This window comes from Corylus avellana, chromosome 11 (genome assembly GCF_965113065.1).
Source record: "Corylus avellana chromosome 11, dhCorAvel1.hap1.2, whole genome shotgun sequence".
NCBI classification, from domain to species: domain Eukaryota; kingdom Viridiplantae; phylum Streptophyta; class Magnoliopsida; order Fagales; family Betulaceae; genus Corylus; species Corylus avellana.
Genome location: NC_142500.1, coordinates 20163081 through 20188386, shown reverse-complemented (window position 1 = coordinate 20188386; position 25306 = coordinate 20163081). Strand labels below are relative to the sequence as shown.

At 37.6% G+C, this 25306-nt stretch overlaps 1 protein-coding gene, 1 long non-coding RNA gene and 1 pseudogene across 2 annotated transcripts; all 3 read left to right on the top strand.

Annotated features, from left to right (window-relative positions):
- The first annotated feature begins 3700 nt into the window (after nucleotides 1-3700).
- LOC132166467 (cytochrome P450 94A2 pseudogene) lies at nucleotides 3701-5331 on the top strand (annotated as a pseudogene).
- Nucleotides 5332-12519: 7188 nt separating this feature from the next.
- On the top strand, nucleotides 12520-17241 carry LOC132166031 (uncharacterized). The gene is made up of 3 exons (XR_015909472.1): nucleotides 12520-12601; nucleotides 12737-13562; nucleotides 17170-17241. It is a non-coding gene; the product is annotated as an uncharacterized LOC132166031 (long non-coding RNA).
- A 1031-nt stretch (nucleotides 17242-18272) lies between these two features.
- Nucleotides 18273-24353, top strand: LOC132166030 (uncharacterized). The gene is made up of 4 exons (XM_059576772.2): nucleotides 18273-18350; nucleotides 23096-23275; nucleotides 23441-23731; nucleotides 23897-24353. Exons 3-4 carry the CDS (start codon nucleotides 23470-23472, stop codon nucleotides 24082-24084), a joined length of 450 nt encoding a protein of 149 aa, XP_059432755.2. The 5' UTR covers nucleotides 18273-18350; nucleotides 23096-23275; nucleotides 23441-23469; the 3' UTR covers nucleotides 24085-24353.
- Nucleotides 24354-25306: the final 953 nt, after the last annotated feature.

Genomic DNA, 25306 nt, shown 5'->3' with positions numbered 1-25306 from the left:
TGGCCAGATAACAGGATAAGCCTGCTGATCGAGCTGCTGAGATAAGACAAATTGATGCATCATAGCGGTTGGGATATAATAATTAATTAATTTTTTATATAAAGATTATTTTAGAAAACTTGATGAAGAGGCAAAGAGCAAACCACTTGAATCTATCAACAAGAGCCCGCCAGCTCAAACAGTCAAACATCACACATTACATAGAAATAGAAGGACATCCAGAGAGGAATGCATGGCAATATCTGAATTAATGTCCGGGTAAATTGTAATTAAGGCCAATTAGTTTATGTTTTGTTTCCAACCTTCCAACCCATAAGAAATATATTAATATACTATCATGGCTCTTAAAAAGTGTTCATTACGTGGTGAAAATTCAAGTACTCCAATTAATTATAATATATATAAAATAAAATAGTGATAATGGTCACATAGGCTTTTTTGTTTTTATTCTGAAAAGGACAATACCAGCAATATTATTGGTCAAGGAGAGTCATCATCCAAGCTCCTAGTAAATTACTTATTTAATTTCACAATATTTAAATTTAAGAACTATGACGACCTCAGTACTTGATGTAGCTTACTATGTGGAAGCGAATAAAACAATACAACAAGAAGAATAAATAATTCTTAGATCTCGAGTCTATTAAGGATTTGAGAATTATTCTCAAAATAATAAAGTCTATCTAGGGTTTTAAAGAAAATATGAAGAAAACTCCTCTGAGTAATTTTTATTGAAGGAAAACTAATCAAATAACATAAACTGTCTTTTCAATAGGCTATAATTATGTATTTATAGTCCCAAAACCCCTAGTACTAATAAAGAACATAATTAGGGCTCCCACAACCCTAATCCAAGTAAAACAAGAAAACTAAGTCGGTTTAAAACAAATAACAGCGGAAAAATAACATAGAGGGCCCCAAGTGCGCTCAATTGCACTACCAAGGACTTGTGCGCTTGATCATAGGCGCGATCGTAGTTCCAAGAACTTCTGCGCTTAATCATGCGATCGATCGCCAAAACAGGAGCCATCGGTCGCAGTTTTAAGAACTCCATTCTCAAAAATAGGGGAACTGCGCTTGATCACAATCAAGGTGCGATCAATCGCAGTTCCAGTGGCTACTTTTTTTGCTGCGTGAGTTTGGGATCGTGTCATCATCTTCTGGGGTGTCTTCACATACTTATCCATTCGAGTCTTCCTCATATACTCTCAGGCATTATAGTCTACATCAGTACTCTATCCCAATAACACTGTCTCATGAGTGATAGGGATTTCTCTAGATAAATCACTGGATTATTTCATAGTTAAGATTAATTTTTATAGATTTATTGATGTATATGTTGTTATGTTATTTAAAATTCCAAGAGTTGGGGTGATGCGAGACGGAAGCAGAATAATATAAAAAGATAAATAAAAGTAAGTTGATCAGAGTTCACTAATCAATAATGGGGTTTTGGTAGACTCTCACCCATAAAATAACATAAAACATGCTTCCAACAAAACATATATCTATCATTAATCATAATCTAATATTAATAGGGTACAAAAGAACACTACCTAAATAGATTTTAAAAAACCTTAACCTTAAATTGACTGGTTTTTGGCTAAGTACATTATTAAATTATAAAATAACTATAACCTTATTTGACTGACTAAAATTAATCTTAGTTTTCTGGTGTTCATTTTCTCATAACTAAAAAAAAAAAAAAAAAAAAAAAAATTATAATTTCTATACTGGGTGGGACATGTTTCGTTAATGCTTTTGCTCTAAATGTATATTCTTGTTTCCCTTGTTTTTAAAATTAAAAAACAATCAAAATGTTCGTGTTTCCCATTTTCTTAATTTAAGTAAATAATATTTTTTTTTAGCTATTAAGCAATTGATTTATTTACGTTTAATGTTTGTTAAATTAAAAGTTGAAGATCTAGTTTGGCAATCGTGAAAGGCATGAATTGGGATCCCCAGCAATATTTAAAAATTGCCTGGTAACAATTTTGAAATGCATCTAAGCACTTGTTCCCAAGGTTTACAAATAAAAAAAAAAAAACGTCTTTTTGTTGTTCTGTCACTCTCCATGTCTTGTCAGTCTTCTTCTTCTTTCTTTCTTTCTTTTCTCATTTCTCTCCTCTCTTTCCCTTCTTTCATTTCTCTTATCTTCTTCTCTTTCTATTTTTTCCAAACAAAACTGATTGGTTCTTCTAAAAAAACTGCCGTGGACCCGAAAATTCTTCTAAATTTCTACGAACAAATTTGAACAAAAAAAAAAAAAAATTGTTATGGCTGTTGTTATTACTCTGCTCAAGCAAAGAACTCAGTTTTTTTTTTTTTTTCTTTTTTTATGAATCAGTCACTTTGTTTTGCCTTTTTTTTTTTTAATAAAAGGAAAAATCTAGGTAGGTGAAATGCAAGATCAGCACTTGAATTCTCTGAAAACAATTCCAAAATACCTTTGTGTTTGAGCATAATTCTAATACTAATAACCCATTATCCCTCTCCCCCTAATAGGAAGTCAAATTCAGAATTTTGAGTAAAGAAAGATTTCAAAGGAATGAAGAAAATATTCATTTGTGTTGTAGTTAGAATATTGCAAAAAAGCTGTTGGTTTAACTCTCTACTTCTAGGGTAGTTTAGGTTTAAGCAGAATTTTTTTATTTTTTGAAATATTTGTAAATTGTAGTATTTTTTGTTGCTGAGCTGCGTCTTGTTTTTTGAGATGTTTTCGGTTGGCTTTTGTTGTCTTGGGTGGTAGTGGTTTCTCCTTTTAAGACTGGTTTTATGTTTCAGCTTGTTTCTAGTTTTTAAGAAAGAAAATATTTACTCATAAAAAAAATAAAAAAATTTTAAAAATAAATAAATAAAAAAAGCCAGAGAGACTCAGAGAGAGAGAACAACAAAAAGACGCTTTTTTAGTTTGTAAGCCAGGGGGAACAGGTGCTTAGATGCATGCCTTAGATACATCTAAAGGCCTATATTTCAATATTGCTGGGGATCCCACTCCGTCAAGGACCCTTCTTATGCGAATGTTACAAAATCATGCACAAATGTCAAAACTTTCCCAGAAACACATCATTTTCTATTTGAACACAAGATAAAATAAATGTGCAATTGTGCAAAGATGTCGATGTGTAGATTATCGATATCGAACCAGACATGTATATATATATATGGTCATCAACAAATTGTCGTGCTGTTTATATTGACGTTGTTCTGTTCAGATCGCTTGCTTTCAAAACTCAATGTATATATATTGGAAATCAAAGTATCAAACAACAACATAGGATGGGCACCCCGCTTCCTTTTTTTTTTTTCTTTAAGAAAAAAAAAAAAACCCTCATTATATATAGATAGAGCGACTAACGACAGATGTCTTATATGTCATTTCCTTCTTTATGTTTAAAATTTTTTTAAAAAAATTACAAAAACCTAATTACATCAAATTCTCTACATTTAATTAATCATTAAGAATTTGTACAATATTTTTCAATACATAGGGAATCAAAAGTGATTCTCTATACATTATTTTAATTTTTTTTTTTAAAAAAAAACATGTTTAGCATTATGCAATTAAGTAATTAACAACAAAAAAACAGAGCCCACAGAACCCACTTGGACATTATAAAAGCCCACTACAACATTTCCCATCCCACAGAACAAGAGTCAGAAAGATCTCAAGTCGAAAGGAGTTGTCCAAACAGTAATTATGCTGTTCCTCCAACTCATAGCCTCTCTCTTTTTCCTTCTCCTTCTTCCCTTACTTTCCATCCTCTTCCTTACCAGAGCGTCAGCATCTCCACCACCCTCCACCACCACCAGCCTCCCAAGATCCTACCCTATAATCGGTTCATTCTTGGCTGCGCTTGCTAACTACAACCGCAGTCTCCAATGGATTTCAGACATCGTCCAAGTCTCACCCTCCGCCACCTACGTCCTCCACCGCAACTTCGCCACTCCCGTGGTCTTAACCGCCAACCCAGCCGTCGTTCAGCACATCCTCAAGACCCACTTCCACAACTACGGCAAGGGAAATATTTTCGCCCGAACCCTCAACGACTTGCTCGGCAACGGCATCTTCAACGTCGACGGCGAATCCTGGAAATTCCAAAGACAAGTTGCCAGCCACGAATTCAACACCAAGTCCCTGCGCAAGTTCGTCGAGACCGTCGTGGACACCGAGATCTCCGACCGCCTCATCCCTGTCCTCTCCTCAGCTGCCGCCACCGGAACAGTCCTAGACTTCCAGGACACTCTTCAAAGGTTTGCCTTCGATAATATTTGTGAAATCGCTTTCGGATTCGACCCCGCATACCTCTTGCCCTCTCTTCCACAAACCAAATTCGCTCAAGCCTTTTAAGATAGTGTCAAGATCAGCAGCGACAGGTTCAGATCATTAATCCCGCTCGTTTGGAAAATCAAGAAGCTTTTGAATATTGGGTCCGAGAAGCGCCTGAGAATCGCAGTCTCAGAAGTTCAAGAATTGCAAAGAGCGTAATAAGAGAAAAGAAGCACCAGCTCAGAGAAGTGGCGTCGCTCGATTCCGTCGACCTATTGTCAAGGTTCTTGAGCTCTGGCCACTCGGATGAGAATTTCGTGACCGACATAGTGATAAGCTTTATACTTGCTGGGCGCGACACAACCTCCGCGGCTCTCACATGGTATCTTTGGCTGCTTTCGATGAACCCGCATGTGGAATCCGAGGTTCTCAAGGAAATCAATGAGAAATCCGAGGCGACCGCCTTTGAAGAAGTGAAAGACATGGTGTACACTCACGCTTCTCTGTGTGAAAGCATGCGGTTGTACCCGCCTGTGGCGGCGGACTCGAATGAGGCCGTGAACGACGACGTTTTGCCGGATGGGACAGTGGTGAAGAAGGGAATGAAAGTGACGTACATACCGTATGCAATGGGGAGGTCAGAGGCACTATGGGGAAAAGATTGGGCTGAGTTCAAGCCGGAGCGGTGGCTGGAGAGTGAGGAGACGGAGAATAGGCAGTGGAGGTTCGTGGGGAGGGACGCATACACGTACCCAGTGTTCCAGGCGGGGCCAAGGATTTGCTTGGGAAAAGAGATGGCATTCTTGCAGATGAAGAGGGTGGTCGCAGGGATTCTTCGGCGCTTCAAGGTGGTTCCGGTGATAGAGGAAGGTGTGGAGCCGGAGTTTGTTACGCAATTGGCTTCCAAAATGAAAGGTGGATTGCCGGTGAGGATCGTGGAGAGGGATGAGAATGAGTGAGTGAATAGGTTAATGCATTTTTAGTTTGGATAATGGGGATGCGTGGGTGGGATTGTGCTTTGTAATTATTCCATTATTACTAGGTTTGACCTTTGCATTTTATTTTTTCAATTGCATTTTAGATGAAATTTTTATAAGTTAGTAATCATATCAAGAAACTCATTAATTATTCCAAAAATTTTGAACTAGCTAGTTTTTATGATCAAGTTAATTGGATGTTTTCTGTTGCTAGTAAACAATGTTAATGCAATCCCACACGTTTCACACATTGAACAGGTCCTATTCGCGTGAATGTCGGGATGTATTTGTAGAATTAATTTCATATGAAGGCGGAAGACCATATCAGGTTTTACAAGGAAAAGTAAAATCATGACTTTGGAAATCGGTCTTAAAAAGTCAGCTTGGAACTCTTAATTGTTCATCTATTTTAATTATTAACTTTTCTTTTTTTTTTTTAAAGGGTAACTTTCATTATTTTAACAACTTACTTTTACTATACTATTTAAATATTCTTTTTCAAAAAATTAGGAAAGATAACTCCTCTTATGAGTACAAGATGGGCCATCTGAGGAGCATTGAACAAAATTAGGAAAGAAAACTTCAAATGATTTCTCTACCGCAATTCTTGTTAATGGAAAACGGGCTTGTTAAACTCCTATTGAATTCGGCCTGGGATCAGGAGTTGCGATGGATTGTTAGGAAAGTTCACTACAAAACCGTCGGCCTGGCTAAATTGCAAATTGAACATCCAAATTTGACACACTCCAACTGGATTGCCTGTTGCAGTCCATTTAGACTGCCCCACAGATCTAGCAAACGTGGGACTCACATGTCCCGAGCACGTAGATCCTGAATTTGCCCTTTCTTTTGAGGGCCGTCCGAATTGCAGTCAATTTATAACCCTTATATATGCTTGGCCAAGAAAAAGGTTCGGCACTCACGTGGAGAGTCACGTGACATGTCCCCTAACATGATCAACCTCATGGGCTAGTGGATCTTGCTATCTTCCTGGGCACTGAGAATCCCAAGGCAAAAATTAGTTTTGTACCTTGAATTATTGAAAAATCAAAAGGAATATGTTATTAGTGCTCTAAAATTTATGAGGAACTCGTATTTTAATTCACTTAGTGTATTTGAGATTGTGATTTCGTAGACAAAAAGTATAGTTCAATACCAAATTGCTTAAAATAGATCATGTAGGATTGTGTGTTTTAAAATTGTGATTTGAAAAGTTGAAAAATCTGCATTTTCAAATTATAAGCAATGCAGTGTTTTTTTTTAAAAAAAATGCACAATTTTAAATGGTCAAATGGTAATTTTGCCAAAAAAAAAAAAAAAACTTAACTGCCTTAAAAAAAAAAAAAAAAAAAATCATCTTTTAAAATTGCATTTTTTTTAAATTGATTTTTTTAAAAAAATTTTATATTTTGAAATTGTAAATCCAAACAAATCCTTAGTCATGAAAAAAAATAATGAAAAGTTCATATATCTCTTTCAAACTATCACTTAATTGATAATGTCAACTTTGAATTGAAATAATATTCTTCCTAAACTACGAAAAAAAATGACAATATTCCCAAGTACCAACAAAAAGACAAAAAAATTCTAAAAAAAGAAAAGGAAATTGTTTTAAATTTCCACACCTGGGTTTGTTTTTTATATTTTTAAACAAATTCAGTTTTAGTTTTAGTTTTCTTTTTTATTATTTTTCAAATTTTATTATGAGCCATTATCAAATTTTTGATAGTTTAAGAAAATATTATTTCAATTAAAAATTTAAGAGAATATTATCAATTCAATAGTATTTTGAGTGAGATATACTTTTTCATGGCGTCGGTCGACCAAAGTACTGCACAGCGGTTAAAAAAAATAGGTGGTGCTGATTCAATAGAACGCATTAGAAGCAAACGACATCGTATTACCTTTTCCACCAAAGCAACGAAATATCGCTCCAACGGCCAATCATGTCTGGAATTTTCCAAAGAAACTTTCCCTCAATTGAAACCCATCTCTCTCTGTGGTTAATCTTTTACAAATACAACAATTTTTACTTAGTGAAGTTTATGTTTGGTTCGTTTGTCCTTTTCAGGAATCGTTAGCTAAGAGAAAAAGTCAAAAATTGTCTATCTAGGGTGCCTTTCTAATTTCCTATGGAATCAGTCCCTTGCTGGCTATGAAGATGGCGGTGCTTCAAATCACATGCATGATCACTTTCACCGAAATGCATGCCTTAAATCATTCGATAGGTCCGATTACCTTGAGCAAGACAGGATGAAATTGTTTGAATGGAAGGGTTTCCACTTGGGAGGAAAATCATATTCCAACTTACTATGATCATGAGGCACCTCACCTGGGAGAGTTAGGCCAGGAAGCAGCTGGCTCCAGTGGAGGAAACACGAATTAAACACGAAGTTCATCACTCTTGTCCCCATTACTATCCTTAGGATTGCCCACGCTCAATTCAGGAATATACTTCACCAAGTAAAAATTGTTGTGTTTGTTGTTAGAATATATTCGATTTTCACCATATCTGCGCATATATATATATATATATTGTTAGAATAGTTTTCAACATGGTGGATGTGATTTCGGGGTCTTCAAGATTGCAATATGTCATCGTGCACTCCAAATCACTATCAAAGAGCAATTGTTAAAGGTGTCTCTCCGGAGACACTCCGATGCCAAAGTCAAACAATTTTTAAGAAAAATATTGTGCGTTTGGTGCACAATAATTCAATATGCTCAAAGGGACAAATTTAGCTCTAAGATGCCAAAGTCAAACAATTTCTAAGAGAAATATTGTGCTTTCACGTACAATAATTCAATATGCTCAAATGGACTAATTGAGCTCTAAGAAGGAATATAAGAAGATGAGAGAAGATTATTCCTAATCTAAGATAATATTTTATCCTCCTTTCATACCTTGTGTAGGGCCAACTTATAGGCTTGAGTTATAGAAGTAGGCTTGAATTAACTCTTCTTATTTGAGTTGTAGTAGGAGTCCATAATTGAGATAGAACTCAACAGTTATCATGTAGAGATAATTTTGAGTAGTCATCTTGCAGAGATAAGTAGGACGTCTATTCCAATATTATCCTAAATGGAATATAAGACTATTAATTAATTAAACAGCCATTGCTATTTAATTAATATGTTCATGGACCTATCCTTGGCCATTAGACCGAAAATTTGGTGGGCTTGTAGTATGAATTTATTTCCAACAGTTACCCCCAATTCCCTTAGCCAAGGTACTTGGGTAATGAGAATTTAGTCAAAGTCTTCTGGCGACTTGTTGTTTGACCTTATCTAAGACTCATGTCTCCCTAGTGAGTGTGCTTTGAGATTGTTAGTTGGAGCTCTTCAGCTCTGTTTTTGACATCACCTGAGTTCCCAGGAGCACCCCCCAGCTCTATCCTTTGCCCGGGGGTTAAACCTGTCATATCCTTGAGATATTCGGGGATCATGCCCAATCATCTCTCCAATGCTTGTTTTGACAAACTAGGCTCCAAACATACGTAATAATATTCAAACAATAATTCACAAGTCTTTTAACAGTCTAACCTTTGTTTCCCGTTCGCCTTGTGGTAATTCATTGTTTTTGTTCAAAGTTTTCTCATTGTCTCCAGGAATAAACCTGTACAATAATACGCTAATAATGATTTATAAATCTTTCAACAGACAAACTTTTTGCTTCCCATTCGTCTTGGGGTAGCTCATTGTTTTTGCCTAGGGTTTTCTCCCTATCTCTAGGGATGCTTCTTGTTTTTTACCAGGTTGTCTCCTGTTAATTGTTTTTGCCCAATGTTATCTCCTTGTCTTATTGTTTTTTACCGGGTTGTCTCTCGTTACTTGTTCTTACCCAAGGTTGTCTCTTTGTTACCGGGGATGAGTCTTCTTGTTTTTTACCGTGTTGTCTCTTGTTACTTGTTTTTGCCCAAAGTTGTCTCCTTGTCTTTGTTTTAGAAGGTTGTCTCCCTATTCTTGTTTTTGTTCAAAGTTTTCTCCTTGTCTTCGAGAACTTTCTTATTTTTTACCGGGTTGTCTCCTGTTAATTATTTTTACCCAAGGTTTTCTCTTTGTCCTTGTTTTAGAGGGTTGTCTCCCTATTCTTTGTTTTTATCCAATAATTTCTTTTTGTCTCCTATGGTGACATATTCGAGGGTGACATACCCAGTTTTTCTTTGACATATCTGGGGGTGACATACCTGGTTCTTTTTTGAAATATCCGGGGGTGATATACCTTATTCTTCTTTGAAATATTCAGGGGTGACATACCCGGTTCTTCTTTGAAATATCCGGGGGTGACATATCCGATTTTTCTTTCAAATATCCGGGGGGGTGATATACCCGGTTCTTTTTTGAAATATTTGGGGGTGATATACCCGGTTCATCTTTGAAAATATCCGGAGTTGATATACTCGATTCTTTTAATCCTGCTTAACAAACTAAACTTTAACCTCCAGAATAATCTTCAACTATGATATATGAATATTTTAATAGACTAATCTTTGCTCCCCTTTCGCCTTGGGGTAGCATCTTGTTTTTGTCCAAGGTTTTCTCCTTGTTCAATAGCACTTCTTTAGACGCTCCGCGTTCATTGCTATTTCTTGCCATTGTTACACCCGGTCCTGGAAGTAGCTTTTTTGGGGACACCTTTCATGGTTACATTGTAACATTGGTGGGCCGCACACTAGTCTCCTTTAACTTCCACGACCTTGTGATCAGTTGGAAACTTCATCTTCAAGTGTGGGCTTGATGTTATTGCCCGGAGTTCGTTGAGTACTGCTCTACCAATGATGGTGTTGTATGCTGAAGGTTTGTCAATTAGCAGAAATCTCACCGTTATTATCGCTTGATTAGGGATAGTACTGACGGTCATCGAGAGATCAATGGTGCCAACTGGTTGAACCTGTTCACCTGTGAATCCCATCAGCAAGAACTTTGCTACTCTGACTTTTTCTTGGCTTATGTTGAGCTGTTTGAAAGCTGGTAGGTATAGGATGTCGGCTGAACTCCCGTTGTCTACTAGAATTCTGTGCATTTTGTGGTTGGCCATCGTTAAGGTGACTACCAAAGTATCTATATGGGGGATATCCCTTCATAGTCTTTATTCGAGAATCCAATCACGAAGGACTCTTTCTTTTGAACCTTTATCGGCTTTTCAACCGCTCATATCTCTTCATTCTTTGCTTGCCACGCATTAGCCTTTCTTGCGCGGTTAGACTCTCCTCCTCCGAAAAATCCTCCAAATATTCTACGAATTTCTCCTATCAGAACCTGGTTTCCCGATGCTCCATGCTGGACCGGCCCTTGTTGATCTATGAGATTAACAGGGTTGATGCTAATAACTGGATTTATCAGGTCAACCTCACTAGCGTGGTTCATCGGTTTTGGATTAGGCTGGACCATTGGACCAACTTAGTTGGCTAATGTCGCTTGTGACTTTCCCTGCCGGATTGCCACACTTCCCGATTGCGTTGTGGCCACTATGACTACTCAAAATTTTCATATTGCCCATAATTTTTATTTTATATATATAAAAAAAAATAAAATTAGGATGCAAAAATGTGCAGATGGCCAAAGGGGTAGCTACGGCTAACTCGATTTTTTTTTTTTTAAATTTTTTTTTAAAAATAAAAAATAAAAAAATTAGTGGCAATATAAGAAGTTTTGGATACAACTGGTCAAATTGTAAAAAATTGAAACTTTGGGGGGGTAGGTTGCAAAAATTGAAACTTTAGTATTCGAATTTAAATACGCTGTCAATTTTGGGGGGTAAACTGTAATTTTTTCTTTTTTTCTTTGTTATTTATTTATTTATTTTTTAAATGATCACATGAGGAAAATGTTAGGCCAAAATTGTGCTCAAAAGTTGTATCTTTATCATTTTTTTTGCTTTTATAAGATTATATCAAATGTGAAATGATAAAATTTAATAAAACACTAGTATTTTGTCAATCAAAATCCTAGGTAGTAAATAGCACATGGTTCAAATTGATGTAAAAAAGTAGCTAATCCAAGTTGATGGAAAATAGCACTTTACCTCTTATAATTTTGATGCACAAAATGTGGGACTATTAGATTTAGCAAATGTCATATCAAATTGCTTTTGGACAATATAGGCGGTCCCCGCCAATAGGTGCTTTTTTTTTTTTTTTTTTTTTTTTTTGGTAACAATGTGTGTTTGCTTTTATCAAATTGCTTTTCCACTATCCTTGTGTGACTATTAGATTTAGCATATGTCATATCAAATTGCTTTTGGACAATCTAGGTGGTCCCCGCCAATAGGTGCCTTTTTTTTTGGTTTTGTTTTTTACTTTTTTTGGTAACAATGTGTTTGCTTTTATCAAATTGCTTTTCCACGTTTCAGGTGGCAGTGTTTGCCAAGAGGTTAAGGGTCTGTTTGATAAATGATTTTATTTTGATTTTAGTTTGATATTGTAGCAAAAAGTAATTAATGTAAAAAAAAGTAAAAATATTTTTTTTAAAAAAAAAAAAGTGAAAAAGTAAAAAAATTTCGTATGAAAAAATAAAAAAATTTTGTTTTGTAGTAATTTTTTTATTTAAATAATAAAAAAAATGATTGATGTGATATAAAAAGTAAAAAAATATTAAAAAAATAAAAAAGTGAGATAAATAATGTAGAGTCCAAATCAAGCAAAGCCGTTTATCAAACGGAACCTAAATGAACCTAGGGCCGACACCGTAGTGCTTGTTAGGTTGGCACTGTAGTGCTTTTTTAGGGATATATGTTTGCTTTTTTCTTTTTTTTTTAACAATGTGTTTGCTTTTATCAAGTTGCTTGTGGATGATCTAAGTGGCAGTGTTTGCCAAGAGGTTGGATGAACCCAGGGCTAACACTGTAGTGTTTTTCTATGAATATGTGTTTGATTAATTTTAATGAAAATGTTTTACGGAAAAAATGAAAAAAAATATATTTCATATAAAAAAAATGTAAAAAATTTATTTTGTAGTAATTTTTTTATTTAAAAAATAATAATAAAAATAATTGATGTGAGATAAAAAATAAAAGGGTTAAAATTAATTTTGAGGTGAAGATTTTTTTTTTTTTTTTGGGGGGGAGGGGGGGGGGGGGATTTAAGAAGAGGCCCGGTTTTTTGTTTGCTTCATTCAAATTGCTTTTCGACGATCTAGGTGGTCCCGCAAGTTGGTATTTTCTTTTGTCAAATTGCTTTTCGACCATCTAGGTGGTCCCGCAAGTTGGTATTTTCTTTTGTCAAATTGCTTTTCGACCATCTAGGTGGTCCCCGCGTGTAGGTGTTGGCTACGATTTAGGTATCTTTCTTTACTTCTATAAATATAGGAGCTTGTAAGTTTTTAGGTGTTTGCAATAGGATCCTGCGTGCAGCTCGTAAGTATTGATTTTCCCGTTGGTCTTTTATTTAATCTAACTTGTTATGTTGGTTCCTTGTACTCTCGGTGTTTTTCCGCTGCTGTATTATTGATTTGAAAAAGAATTTGTTCATATAATCCTTATTTTGCCCAGGGCGCAGATTGTTGCACTCTCAGCATGAATTGCGTCAGCAATTACGAACTTCTTTCTGCAATCACTACCCGATTATATTTGCAATGCCGTAACTATGATATCTTATTGCAATTGAGAACGTAATATTATCTTCTGAGCAAGTGAAAAAAAGTTGTTATGCGATGAAAGGTTATGTTTATACTCCGTTGAATCACTGATGAAGAGGCGAAATATTTGGTTGTACCCCATCGTATCGCTGTTGAGCGGATCATCTTGTCGCTTACTGGTAATGAGTAGCTCATAAACTCGCTAGCTCGCTGTGAAAGAGCAGATCAGAGAGTTGCTGGTAAATAGCATATGCGTGCTTGTTTATGTGAGATACTTCCCGGATACCGTGGATAACAGTAAAAAGGGCTATGCTACAGTGTCACGTAATCAATGAAGACCTAGTTTGTTTTAGTTTCACCATTGCACGTAAAAAGTTTTACTTCGTTTGATGACTGACATGTTATTTAAAAAATTAAACGGTGTGGGTAATCATAAAATGTAAGTAGCTTGTGAAGGCCAGCCAAGCGAGAGGACTCATGAGAATTGAAGGTATTTCATCACGGCCGTGGGTGTAAAATTCGTTCCTACGTGGAGATAATTATTAGTGGATCCAGCCTCGTTAGATGCTTGGAAAGGAGGGTTGCGAGCAAGTTTTTAGTTAGCAATCGGGTTGGGAGTCTCCTTCTAAGTAGTCGTATTATTTCGAATGTTGCCTTAATTCTTATTATTTCGATTGTTGCAGTATGCCAGACGACGTCCCAATGTTATGCATGGAAGCTTGGTGTATTCGCCCGTTCAGGTATCTGCATATATTGATTAATAACTAGCTTACGTCATACCATTTTTATTTGAGTACATTAGGTAGGATCGAACTAGTTTAATAGATTATATAATGTGATGATCCCACATGGGGGCCTGAACTGTGTGACCCCACTTGCAAAGCATATGACGTTTACTCATCTCCTCAACACGATTATAGCGAGAATGGGCCCATGACGGAGTTTTTCCATTTCAGCTGATTACGCTACCTCTACCCCACCCAGTCCTGCCGTTAAGACGTGTCTCGTTTAGAATTTTCCCTCGAGTCACGAGGTTTGTCTTGTCGCATCCGGTGCGGTTGCGCCATGTGACCGACCTTTTGCGAGCTGGTCACGTGTCAATGTTCCTTTCTCATTAATCTATTAATTGCCCCCACTGACGCGGTGTTCAACTTTCCCCACCACTCGCGTGGGTCTGAACTGTGTTCTCTTTTATCTGCTGGTAATTTGTACGCGGTTTTTAGACTTCTCATTCACTCATTTTTACTTTATTTTGAATAATTTCCGCCTTCCGCCCGTGGTTTTCAAGTTTTCCCACGCATTTTTCAACTTTTCCATCGAATTGGTGTCCCACCACTGCGGAATTACGCAGATTATGACTTTTCTCCACCCACTTCCACCACCTAATGAATGCATGAACCACTCAATTATCTACTCCACTAACCAACCTTATCTTTGGCGTGGAACTCTATGAACCATTCGTGATACACCCCAATCAATGAATCACGACAAAAATCATAGAAAAACATGTGACGGCTCATGGAAAGATTCGACTGAAAACTAATAATGCTGTTCTGGCTGTCATCGGCTCTTTTATTATTATTATTATTATTATTATTTTATTTTTATTTTTTTAATTTTTGTACGTAGTTTTTAGACTTATCCTGCACTCTTTTTCAAAATTATTTATTTTGAATAATTTCCGCCTTCCGCCCGTGGTTTTCAAGTTTTCCCACCCATTTTTCAACTTTTCCATTGAATTGGTGTCCCACCACTGCGACAATTACGCAGATTATGACTTTTCCCCACCCACTCCCGCCACCTAATGAATACACGAACCACTCAATTTATCTACACCACTAACCCACCTTGTCTTTGGCGTGGAACTCTTATGAACCATTCGTCGTGACACACCCCATTCAATGAATCACGATAAAAATCCTAAAAAGACGTGACAGCTCATGGAAAGATTCGACTGAAAATTAATAATGCTGTGCAGGCTGTCATCGGCTCTTTTATTATTATTATTATAATTATTATTTTTTGTACGTGGTTTTTAGACTTCTCACCGCTTTCTTTTTTAATTTATTTTGAATAATTTCTGCCTTCCGCCCGTGGTTTTCAAGTTTTCCCACGCATCTTTCAACTTTTTCCATTGAATTGGTGTCCCACCACTGCAGGCAAATTACGCAGATTATGACTTTTCCCCACCCAGTCCCACCACCTAATGAATACATGAACCACTCAATTTATCTACGCCACTAACCAACCTTATCTTCGGCGTGGAACTCTATGAACCATTCATGACACACCCCATTCAATGAATCACGACAAAAATCGTAAAAAAACTTCTGACAGCGCATGGAAAGATTCGACTGGAAATTAATAATGCTGTGCAGGCTGTCATCGGCTCTTTTATTATTATTATTATAATTATTATTTTTTGTACGTGGTTTTTAGACTTCTCACCGCTTTCTTTTTTAATTTATTTTGAATAATTTCTGCCTTCCGCCCGTGGTTTTCAAGTTTTCCCACGTATCTTTCAACTTTTTCCATTGAATTGGTGTCCCACCACTGCAGGCAAATTACGCAGATTTTGACTTTTCCCCACCCACTCTCACCACCTAATGAATACATGAACCACTCAATTTATCTACGCCACTAACCAAACCTTATCTTCGGCGTGGAACTCTATGAACCATTCATGACACACCCCATTCAATGAATCACGACAAAAATCGTAAAAAAACTTCTGACAGCGCATGGAAAGATTCGACTGAAAATTAATAATGCTGTGCAGGCTGTCATCGGCTTTTTTTTTTAATTTTTATTATTATTTTTTAAGGAGGTCCCCCTTCCTCTCGTGTTTTTCAAGTTTTTGCACGCATTTTTTTCAACTTTTCACACCAACACAAGTTTTTTTCAACATTTCGTATGCTGCCCTTGAGCTAAAATCGACGTGGTTTTCAAAATTTTTCCATTCAAATTGATGTACCACCACTCCGGCAATTTTGATCCGCTCACCCACCACTCACGCAGTTTGTGACTTTTACCACCCGCTCCACCACATATTGATGCATGAACCACTCAACTGTCTACTCCGCCAAACATTATCTTTAACGTGGCACTCTAAGAAGCATTCGTAACACACACTCCATTCAATGAATCAAGGTATAGAAACCTAAAAAATTATGTGACAGCTCGCCTAAAGATTTCAATGAAAATTAATAATGCAGCGCATGCTGTCATCTACTCATCAACTGTGACATTATCTTTAACGTGGCACTCTTGAGAACCATTCGTAGCACACCACCAAACGCAGTTTTTGACTTTTCCCACCTTCTCCACTACCGTAATGATGTATGAGCCACTAGACTGTCTACTCCCATCAAACATTATCTTGGCACTCTTAAGAAGCATTCGTAACACACACTCCATTCAATGAATCAAGATATAAAAACTTTAAAAAAATATGTGACAGCTCGCCTAAAGATTGCAATGAATATTAATAATGCAGCGCATGCTGTCATCTACTCACCAACTGACATTATCTTTAACGTGGCACTCTAAGAACCATTCGTAACACACCATTCAATGAATCATGATATAAAAACCTACCCAAAGGAATACAATCGGCTCAAATGCAACTGATAATTGGGCTCACCTAAACCCCCCCCCCCCCCCCCCCCCCCCAAAAAAAAAAAGAAAAAAAATCTTATGAATTAGGGCCAATACCCCAGGGTGGGATGTGGGATGGTTTCCTTATTTTATGTTCTGATCACTTAGAAAATAGAAAGTGTATTATCTTACATTTAAATGAGACTAAATGCGTATTTGGCCAGCTGTTCTAATTTTTTCTTTTCTGGAAGTTGTAATAAAAATTAACTGATACGATAAAATGGTAAAATGATTTTATTATTTGTGAGAAAAAAAGAATAAAATTGATTGGTAATAAGAAAAAACAAGTTTGTGTAAAAAGTAAAGATTATGTAATTAAATTTATTTATTGTTATATGCTTAAATTTTTAGAATAAATGATAGTTTAACACGGTGTTAAAGTTGTAGGTTGATTTTGAATCTGCACTTCATAGTTTGGAAATTAGGTTTATCTTTTTATTTTTTTTTTGACATGTTCACACAAGGGAAGGGGAGGGGGATTCGAACTAGTGACCTTTGTTTTATTAAGCGTAGTTCACAGCTAATTGAGCTACCCCTTGGAGACTTAGGTTTATCTATTAAAAACAAGTTTGAGTTCACAAGTGAGGACTTGTATTAAGAGTAATGATTAAATAATTAAATATATATATTTTATAAACTTAAGTTTTTGGGTTAAATAGTAATTGAATATGGTGTTAAATTCTATTGCAGGAAGAAATGTGGCGCACTACTAATTTTGTGCAGAAAAAAATATTGGTATGCTGGTAAGGAAGAGTTCACAGGTGAGGATTAGTATTAAGAGTAATGATTAAATAATTAAATATATATATTTTAAAAACTTAAATTTTTGGGTCAAATAGTAATTGAATATGGTGTTAAATTCTATTGCAGGAAGAAATGTGGCGAACTACTAATTTCGTGCAGAAAAAAAGTACTGGTATGCCTTTTAGGAATAGTATTGAAGAATATCTTGGGTGTGACCTTCCTCTCCTAGACCTTCTTAAATGGTTAGAATCAAATAATTATTATTAGTTTTTTCTATGTAAATAAATTTTATAATGGCTTCACCTGCATTCACATTCAAACTCTTATTTTTTTGTGTTCAATATTGTTTTTATTAATTTTCAACAAATACGGAATTATAAAATTATTAGTGCATTAAATAAGTTGATTTTTAAGGAACGAGGGATACTTTTTATGTTAAAATAGTGAAATGATACATGTTTATGTTCTGCCCTTTTTTTTTTTTTAAAAAAAAAAAAAAACAACAAATTCGGTCACAAAGTAAATAATCAGATAATTTGTATGGTATATTATTAACTTACGGTAAATCAAAACAGCAAGCCGCGTGCCCAAAAAAATAAAGAAAAAAAATTTTCACTGGCGTGCGTGGGCGTGCCACGCACGCCGCGTGCTGCCAATCAATGCTTATTAACTTATATGGAGTCTACTTAACTCTATCATTCTGTTTGAAATGGTATGGAGAAATTATTGCCAAAATAATTGATATTAACATAACAGAAAGTGTTATATTTGTTTTAGAAAAATGCTTTGTGGGTGTGTATATATATATTTTTATAAATTTAATAAATTAATTATTAACATATAAATAAAAATAGAAGCAAAATTTTAACTATAAATTAGATATTTTTCGGTCTATTTTAGAGGGGAGAAGATTCTATTCTCATAATGTTTGGAGTAGTGTGTCACTTTGTCGTGTTCTGATTCCCATTAATTGAATTTTGATTCCCCACCACTCATGAATAGTGATGTGCCATCGACTCACATGGTTTCCACCAAATGGCTATAAAGGTTCAAGCACTCTCCCCATTTGCGTTGCGTGTTTTTTGGCGACTTCAACTCTTTTCCCCTATATTTGAATATTTCGCACGGTAAGGGCTTGTGTTGGAAGGAAATCTTTCCCTTCAATTTTTTTATCTATTTCTTTAGGTTGATTTGACACTACATACATACGGTTAACTCAACTCTTTTTTTTTTTTTGAATTTAGTTGATATTTTTGAACTCAACTAATAATAAATTTTAAAGTTATAGATTTTAGTGTGGTAGCTTGACCACCAGGATGAGTCTCGGGTTGGTGATCGAGCTCTGACAAGGTTTCGGCGGTGGCTCAAAAATCGCTCACCCAAGATATGCTCCTCCCCTCGTGTAATAGTTTTTCGTTAGGGTGGTAAAATATAAATTGTTTATACGTAGCTGGAAATTTATAGAAGTTCAAAGAAAAAAAAGTCAAAAAATGTAAGAAAATGTGAGAAATTTTTTAATAGTGGCCGGAGAATGGATATAGTTTTCTTCTGAACTGGGTTAGAAGAAATTCCTTTAATCCAGTCTATAAAAATAATATGTCTATTTTTTTTAAATAATATGTGAGATTACTTCAAAAAAAAAAAAAATGTGAGATGTATTTGAGTTTTTAACGTCTTCGTAGGGACCAGCACGGGACTTGTTTGGGACCTCACAGTCATACCTGGGACCCTATCGGGACGTGACTAGGATTTGTTTGGGACCTTGCATGGCCCTGCTCGGGACTTGATGGCGACCCGCCCGAGACCCCACTGAGACATGACCGGGACCCCGTCGAGACATGCCAGAGACTTGAGTGTTCCCGCTGGGACTTAATCGGGACTTGCCCGGGATTTGATTGTTACTCGCCCCTGGACCTTCACGGGACTTGACCAGGACCAGACTGGGCGTGTCTTGGACAGGCCTAGGTGAGCCCCGGCAGAGTCCCGAGCAAGTCCTCACTGGGACCTCGCCGGGACATGCCCGGGATTTGAATCATCCCGTCGGGACTTAATCGGGACCTGCCCGGGACTTGACTGTGACTCGCCCTTGGACCTTCACGAGACTTGACCAGGACCCGACTGGGCGTGCCTTGGACAGGTCCAGGTGAGCCTTGACGGAGTCCCGAGCAAGTCCTGATTAGGTTTCAATCAAGTCCTTGTCTTGTCTAGGGCAGGTCTGGTAGAGTCCCGGGTGGGTACTAATTGGCAAGTCCTGGTTAGGTCTCGGGTGGGTCCCGATCAAGTCCTGGCGGAGTGTCGGCTAGGACCCGGCGGGGTCTCAAGCGGGTCTTGGGCAAGTCCAGGGTGAGTCATGGTCAAGTGACGGCGGGGTCCCGAGCAGGTCCTGGTAGTGTCTCGCGCAAGTCTCGATCAAGTCCCTAGCGGGTTACGGCGGGGTTTCGGTCAAGTCATGGTCGAATTTCATGCAGGTCTCGGCGACGTCTCGGTCAAGTCCCATATGGGTGTTCGGCAGGTCCTGGTCAAGTCTCGGGCGGGTCCTGGGCAAGTCCGGGCGGGTCTCGTTCAAATTTGGCCAGGTTCCTGGCAGGTCTTGGCGCGGTCTCGAGCATGTCCTAGGTGAGTCCCAGTCAAGTCTCAGCAAGGTTTTGGTGGGTCTCGGCTAGGTCCATCGATTTAAGAGTGAGATGCTCACAGTCAGGACATAGTTTATAGTTTTCAAAACTATTTTTCGAAAATTAAAGAAGAATTTTTGGTGAAACGAAAAATATTTTTCGTTTACCATTATTTTACGTCGAAGTAAACACCATTTAATGCAGAAATAATTTTCTGGAAACAATTTTAGGTCGAAGGAAGCTGAGATTTAATTGAAATTTCTTCTTTAATTTTTAAGAAATGGTTTTCGATATTAAAAGCCATAAACCATTTTTGACCTTAAGCATCCCATTTTTAAATCGATGGACCTCGCAAAGACCTGCTTTGAAACTCATCGAGACTAGTCCAAGACCCACTCGGGACCGCGCTAGGACCTGCCTGGGAGTTGACTGCACCTGAAAAAAAAAAAAAATTAATCTTTTTAATTGTTTTAAAAAGTAATTTTTTTTTTCAAATTAAATGCATGACATGTGGCGACATCTGATTGGTGTTGACATTGCTTTCTGTGAAATTTTGGAAGAAATTTTAACGGAGGTATCTGAAAGTCACGTGTACTGATAAAAGTAAGCCCAGAAAAAAATAAAGTGTTGAAGCTCTTAAGGCAAAAAACTATATAACCCTTAAAAGAAATTATGAGGTAATTGTTTTTGTAACGGAAGAGAGTGACTATTAATGTAAATCTTTGTGCGTGGATTGATTTTGGATTTTTTTTCCTACATTTTGTGTGCTTGAAATGACTTTTTTGGCCAATCATGCAAAATCACTTTAGCAAGTGGATGTGCGGATGCAGATTCTAGAGGAGGTCTTGGCGACATCTCTATATGCGCAAGGGGCTCCTCCTGTTTAGACGAGGTAGTGAAGGTGGGCAAGAACCGCACGAGTAGGTTCATGTGAAGTTAGAAGTTGGTAACGAGGAGGAGGTGATGGTGTAGAAAGATGCGCCTTGAGAAACCATGGGGGAGACAGACAGTTGGAGGGATTGAGAAGAGGGAAATATTGTCTTTTGCAATTTTCCGAAGATAATTTGTTGGAGTTGAAAACTAGGTTATATTTGCTAAATTTAACTAGGAGTTTGCTTGCTTTATTAAGGATGCTCTCAGAATGTCGAAGACCCAGCTCATTCGGATTAAATGAAGAATTGGTCATTCGGATTTTTACGGTGTTTTCTTCGACGTAAAATAGTGGTCAGCGACATTACTAATTTAGGTTCCGTTTACTTCGACGTAAAATGGTTTCGAAAAAATGATTTTCGTATTTTACGGTGTTTTCTTCGACGTAAAATAGTGGTCAACGAAAAATATTTTCATTTTGACCTAAAATTCTTCTTTAGGTTTTGGAAAATGGTTTACGGTTTTGAAAACCGTAAATTATTTTTCAACTATGAGTATCTCATTCTTAAATCGATGATCCTTGTCAAGACCCACCGAAAACCTTGCTGGGACTTGACCAAGATTCGTCCGATCGGGTAGGTCCCGAGAGGGTCCCCTAACCGGGACTTGTCCGAGACCCTCTCGGGACCTACCCGGAACCTGTCTGGGACTCGCCCAGAACCTGCCTGGCACTCGACTTGGACTCAACTGGGACTCGCTCAGGACCCTCTCGGGACCTAACCGAAACTTGCCTGGGACCCACCATGGACCTGAATGGGACCCGCCCAGGTCTTCATCAAGACCCGCCCAGGACTTGCCTATGACCTCGCCAAGACTTGCCCAAAACCTACCCGAGACTTGCATGGTGGGGTCTCGGTCAAGTACAGGATAGATCCCGGTGAGGTTCCAAGCAAGTCCATGGCGGGTCCCGATCAAGTCCTTGCAGGTCCCAGGTGGGGTCCCGGGCAAGTCCTAGGCGGGGTGCTAGTCAAGTCCCGGGTAGGTCCTGTTCAAGTCTTAAGCGGGTCTTGGCGGGGTCCCGAGCAAGTCCCGAGCGGGTCCCAGTGAAGTCCTAGGTCTTAGGTGGGGTCCATAGCAAGTCTCGGGCGGTTCTCGGGTCTGTCCCGGACAAGTCCCTGCAAGGTCTCGAACAAGTCCCTTGCAGGTCCCGTCGGGGACCTTATTGGAAAGTATATATATATATAAAAAGATATTAAAAAATTGGTTTCTGTGTGAAAGGTAAACACCATAAAGTGTTTTTAACGAAAACTATTTTATGTCGAAGTAAACAAGGCCTTCAATGAAAACTTTGAAAAGTTCAACGAATGAAGAATATAAGGTATGTTCGGCAAGATTCTCAAATGACTTAAAGCATATGGGTTTTTGAGATGTGTCCTCACCAGATCAAAATATCACCAAATGAGCGAGTTGAAGGTTATAAAGTGCAACACAAATATAATGCGCATGTGAATAGGAGAAACCCCCCATAACAAGTAAAAAGTGCTACACTTACCACATGGTATTGGTTCACACAAATATATATAAATATAATAAGTTAAAACGAAATTTTTATTTATTTATTTATTCGAACGAGGGAAATGGAAAAGAATAAATGGAATTTGAATCCCATATATCGTAACATACAACAAGCAACCTCATTGCATGCCGTCCAAAGATAGCCTGACAAAAGCGAACATAGTAAATATGTAAATAGTGGTGGTAAGAGAAAATGTATTATATATATATATATATAACAAACTAAATGTGGAAGTAACCACTAAGGTAATGAAATGCAGTGCACATTGCCACATTTTAGTTCCTTAGCCCCATTGGTCTCAATTTTTTTTTTTTAGGTAATTATATTATGGACATAACTTGTATTGCACAAAAATTTTGTTAGAAGAAATTTAAAGAATAGGGTTAAAAGTGTGTGACTGAGAAAAAGAGAAAAATGTAATGAATTTGTTATTAAAATGAGAAATTAAATTGGTTGTGTGCCAAAGCACATGGGCTATGAATGCAAGTTTGACGAGAGCTGTGCAGAGAGAGAGAGAGAGATATGTCCTCTCTCCCTCTAATTTTTTGTAATATCATATATGTTAGGGCGGGCCCTCGATGACCGCCCACCACAGAATTATGCATAATTAAATCAAGAGTTATAAACCATTTATTTGTGATAAATACAACTTAATTAAGTGTAATATTGTCTATATTCAAAAAAAGAAAAAAAGGATGGCGGTCGACTATAAATACCCATACGATGGGTTCGTTTCAGTCTTGCCATTCGTGTATGTTGAGAGTTCAAGCTATGGTTTGCTCAGCATTAGCCTTGTATCTTCTTGCTATGACAGTGAGCGTCGCTCAAGGTGCTGCCTCGCCGCGCTATCCAGGCCCCAGGCCTTTGCCTCCGTCTATAGGAAACCCTGTTATCCCCGGGCATCATGCTACAAATACCGTCGTGCTTGACAGAGTCGCTCCTCCGCTAAGATCACCGAAAAAGGCTTCCACTCTGCCTCCTACAGCTCTCAATGGTGAGCCAAATGTTTCTCCTTCCTGCTACCCCACATCCTTAATCTACAAACTACTTGATTGCCCTGTTAATTATTGCAATCTGATGTTTAGTACAAGGCTTTTGTAATATTGATATGTTTAGAAACTATTTCCCCTCGTGCTTTCTTTCTTTCTTCTTAATCCAGGCCACAGTCTCGATCCTCTGCTGAGCTCAATGCAAAAGGGACCGGTTCCTCCGTCTAGAGGAAACCCTGTTACCTGGATACCCGGGCCACCTGATAGGAAAACCGGTAACGGAGTCGCTTCTTCACTAGAGTCACCGAGAAAAGCTTCCGATGGTCACCCAATTGCACCGTCTCTAGGCAACCCTGTTATCCCCGGGCATCATGCTACAAATACCGTCGTGCTTGACAGAGTCGCTCCTCCGCTAAGATCACCGAAAAAGGCTTCCACCCTGCCTCCTACAGCTCCCAATGGTGAGCCAAATGTTGCTCCTTCCTGCTACCCCACATCCTTAATTTAGAAACTACTTGATAGCCCTGTTAATTATTGCAATCTGATGTTTAGTACAAGGCTTTTGTAATATTGATATGTTTAGAAACTACTTCCCCTCATGCTTTCTTTCTTTCTTCTTAATCCAGGCCACAGTCTCGATCCTCTGCTGAGCTCAATGCAAAAGGGACCGGTTCCTCCGTCTAGAGGAAACCCTGTTACCTGGATACCCGGGCCACCTGATAGGAAAACCGGTAATGGAGTCGCTTCTTCACTAGAGTCACCGAGAAAAGCTTCGGATGGTCACCCAATTGCTCCTTCAAGCACAGATCCTTAGTCTACGGTTTGGTCATGTGAAGGGAACGCAAAACTGCCCTCTTGTTCTCTATTGCTCCTTCGATGGCTTGTAAGTCCTTTTTGTTTTGGTGAACTCTCAAAAAATTTTGATCGTTGCTGATGTTTGTTGAACAAATGGGATCTGGAGAGCATTTCTGGTTTTTAGTTTTTGTTAGCTGCTGGTTGTAGGCTTTGATCCCGATGTACGTGCTGTATTGTTTTCAACAAAAGTGTTTTCATTTATCAGAAAGAAAATAGTTTTTGGCGTCACGAGTCTTTCTGAGTATCGTCCTTTTTCTTTGAATCTTTGCGACTCGTTTAAAACAAAAGAACTCGAAGGAATACTTTCGTTAGTTGCCCAGTTAACGCCGCTTTCTGCAGCATCATCTCTCCTCCTCCTTTACTGCCATCGTCCTCTGCATCACAACAAAAAATTGGATCTGATGGTGTTTTAGACATCTGGAGAGAGTCAGAGTCTGGTACGTCCTGTCAATAATGAACCGCCAGATCCTTGTCAATTTTTCGGCCTACAAGAAATTAACCAACATTCTTTTTCGAATATTAAATATACCAATCCTATATCTGATTCGCCGTATTATCATTATAAATATGAAAGCGTGTGTGTCACGCGCTTTCATTTTATATCATTTTATTTGACCATCTTGTGCTTCGTGATATCATTAAAAATAGATAGAAGCAAATAAATCATTGGACATAGCATGAGTTATTTATTTGTTATTTATTTGTCTCCGCCCAAAAAGGAAAAACCTACGGCTTCTCGGTATCAGAAGCTATCATGTGAGAAAAGTATCATTTTTTTTAATGTCAATTCTATCAATGAATATGCTTTACTTTACTTAAAAAAAGAAAAAAACAAAAAATGAAGATACTTTTTAATTTCGTTTTTTTTTTAAAAAAAAAAATCAAATCCTGTAAAGTGATCTTAAATAGAGATTCGGTAATTTACGTAATGTGATCAAACGCTGTGATGGGAGAGATTACGTTCACATCTATGCGGGTAGTGGGCCGATACCACCGACAAAGACAAAAATAGAACGATGACGTTCTCTCTTCAAAACACGTGCAATGCGGGACCCGCGTATAAAAATAAAATAAAATTTCATGTCTCGTTACAAGAAAATCGAGCACCCACAATAATTAAACTATTTTTTAAGTTTTCTCATAATAATTAAGCTATTTTTTAAGTTAAAATTCAAAGATAA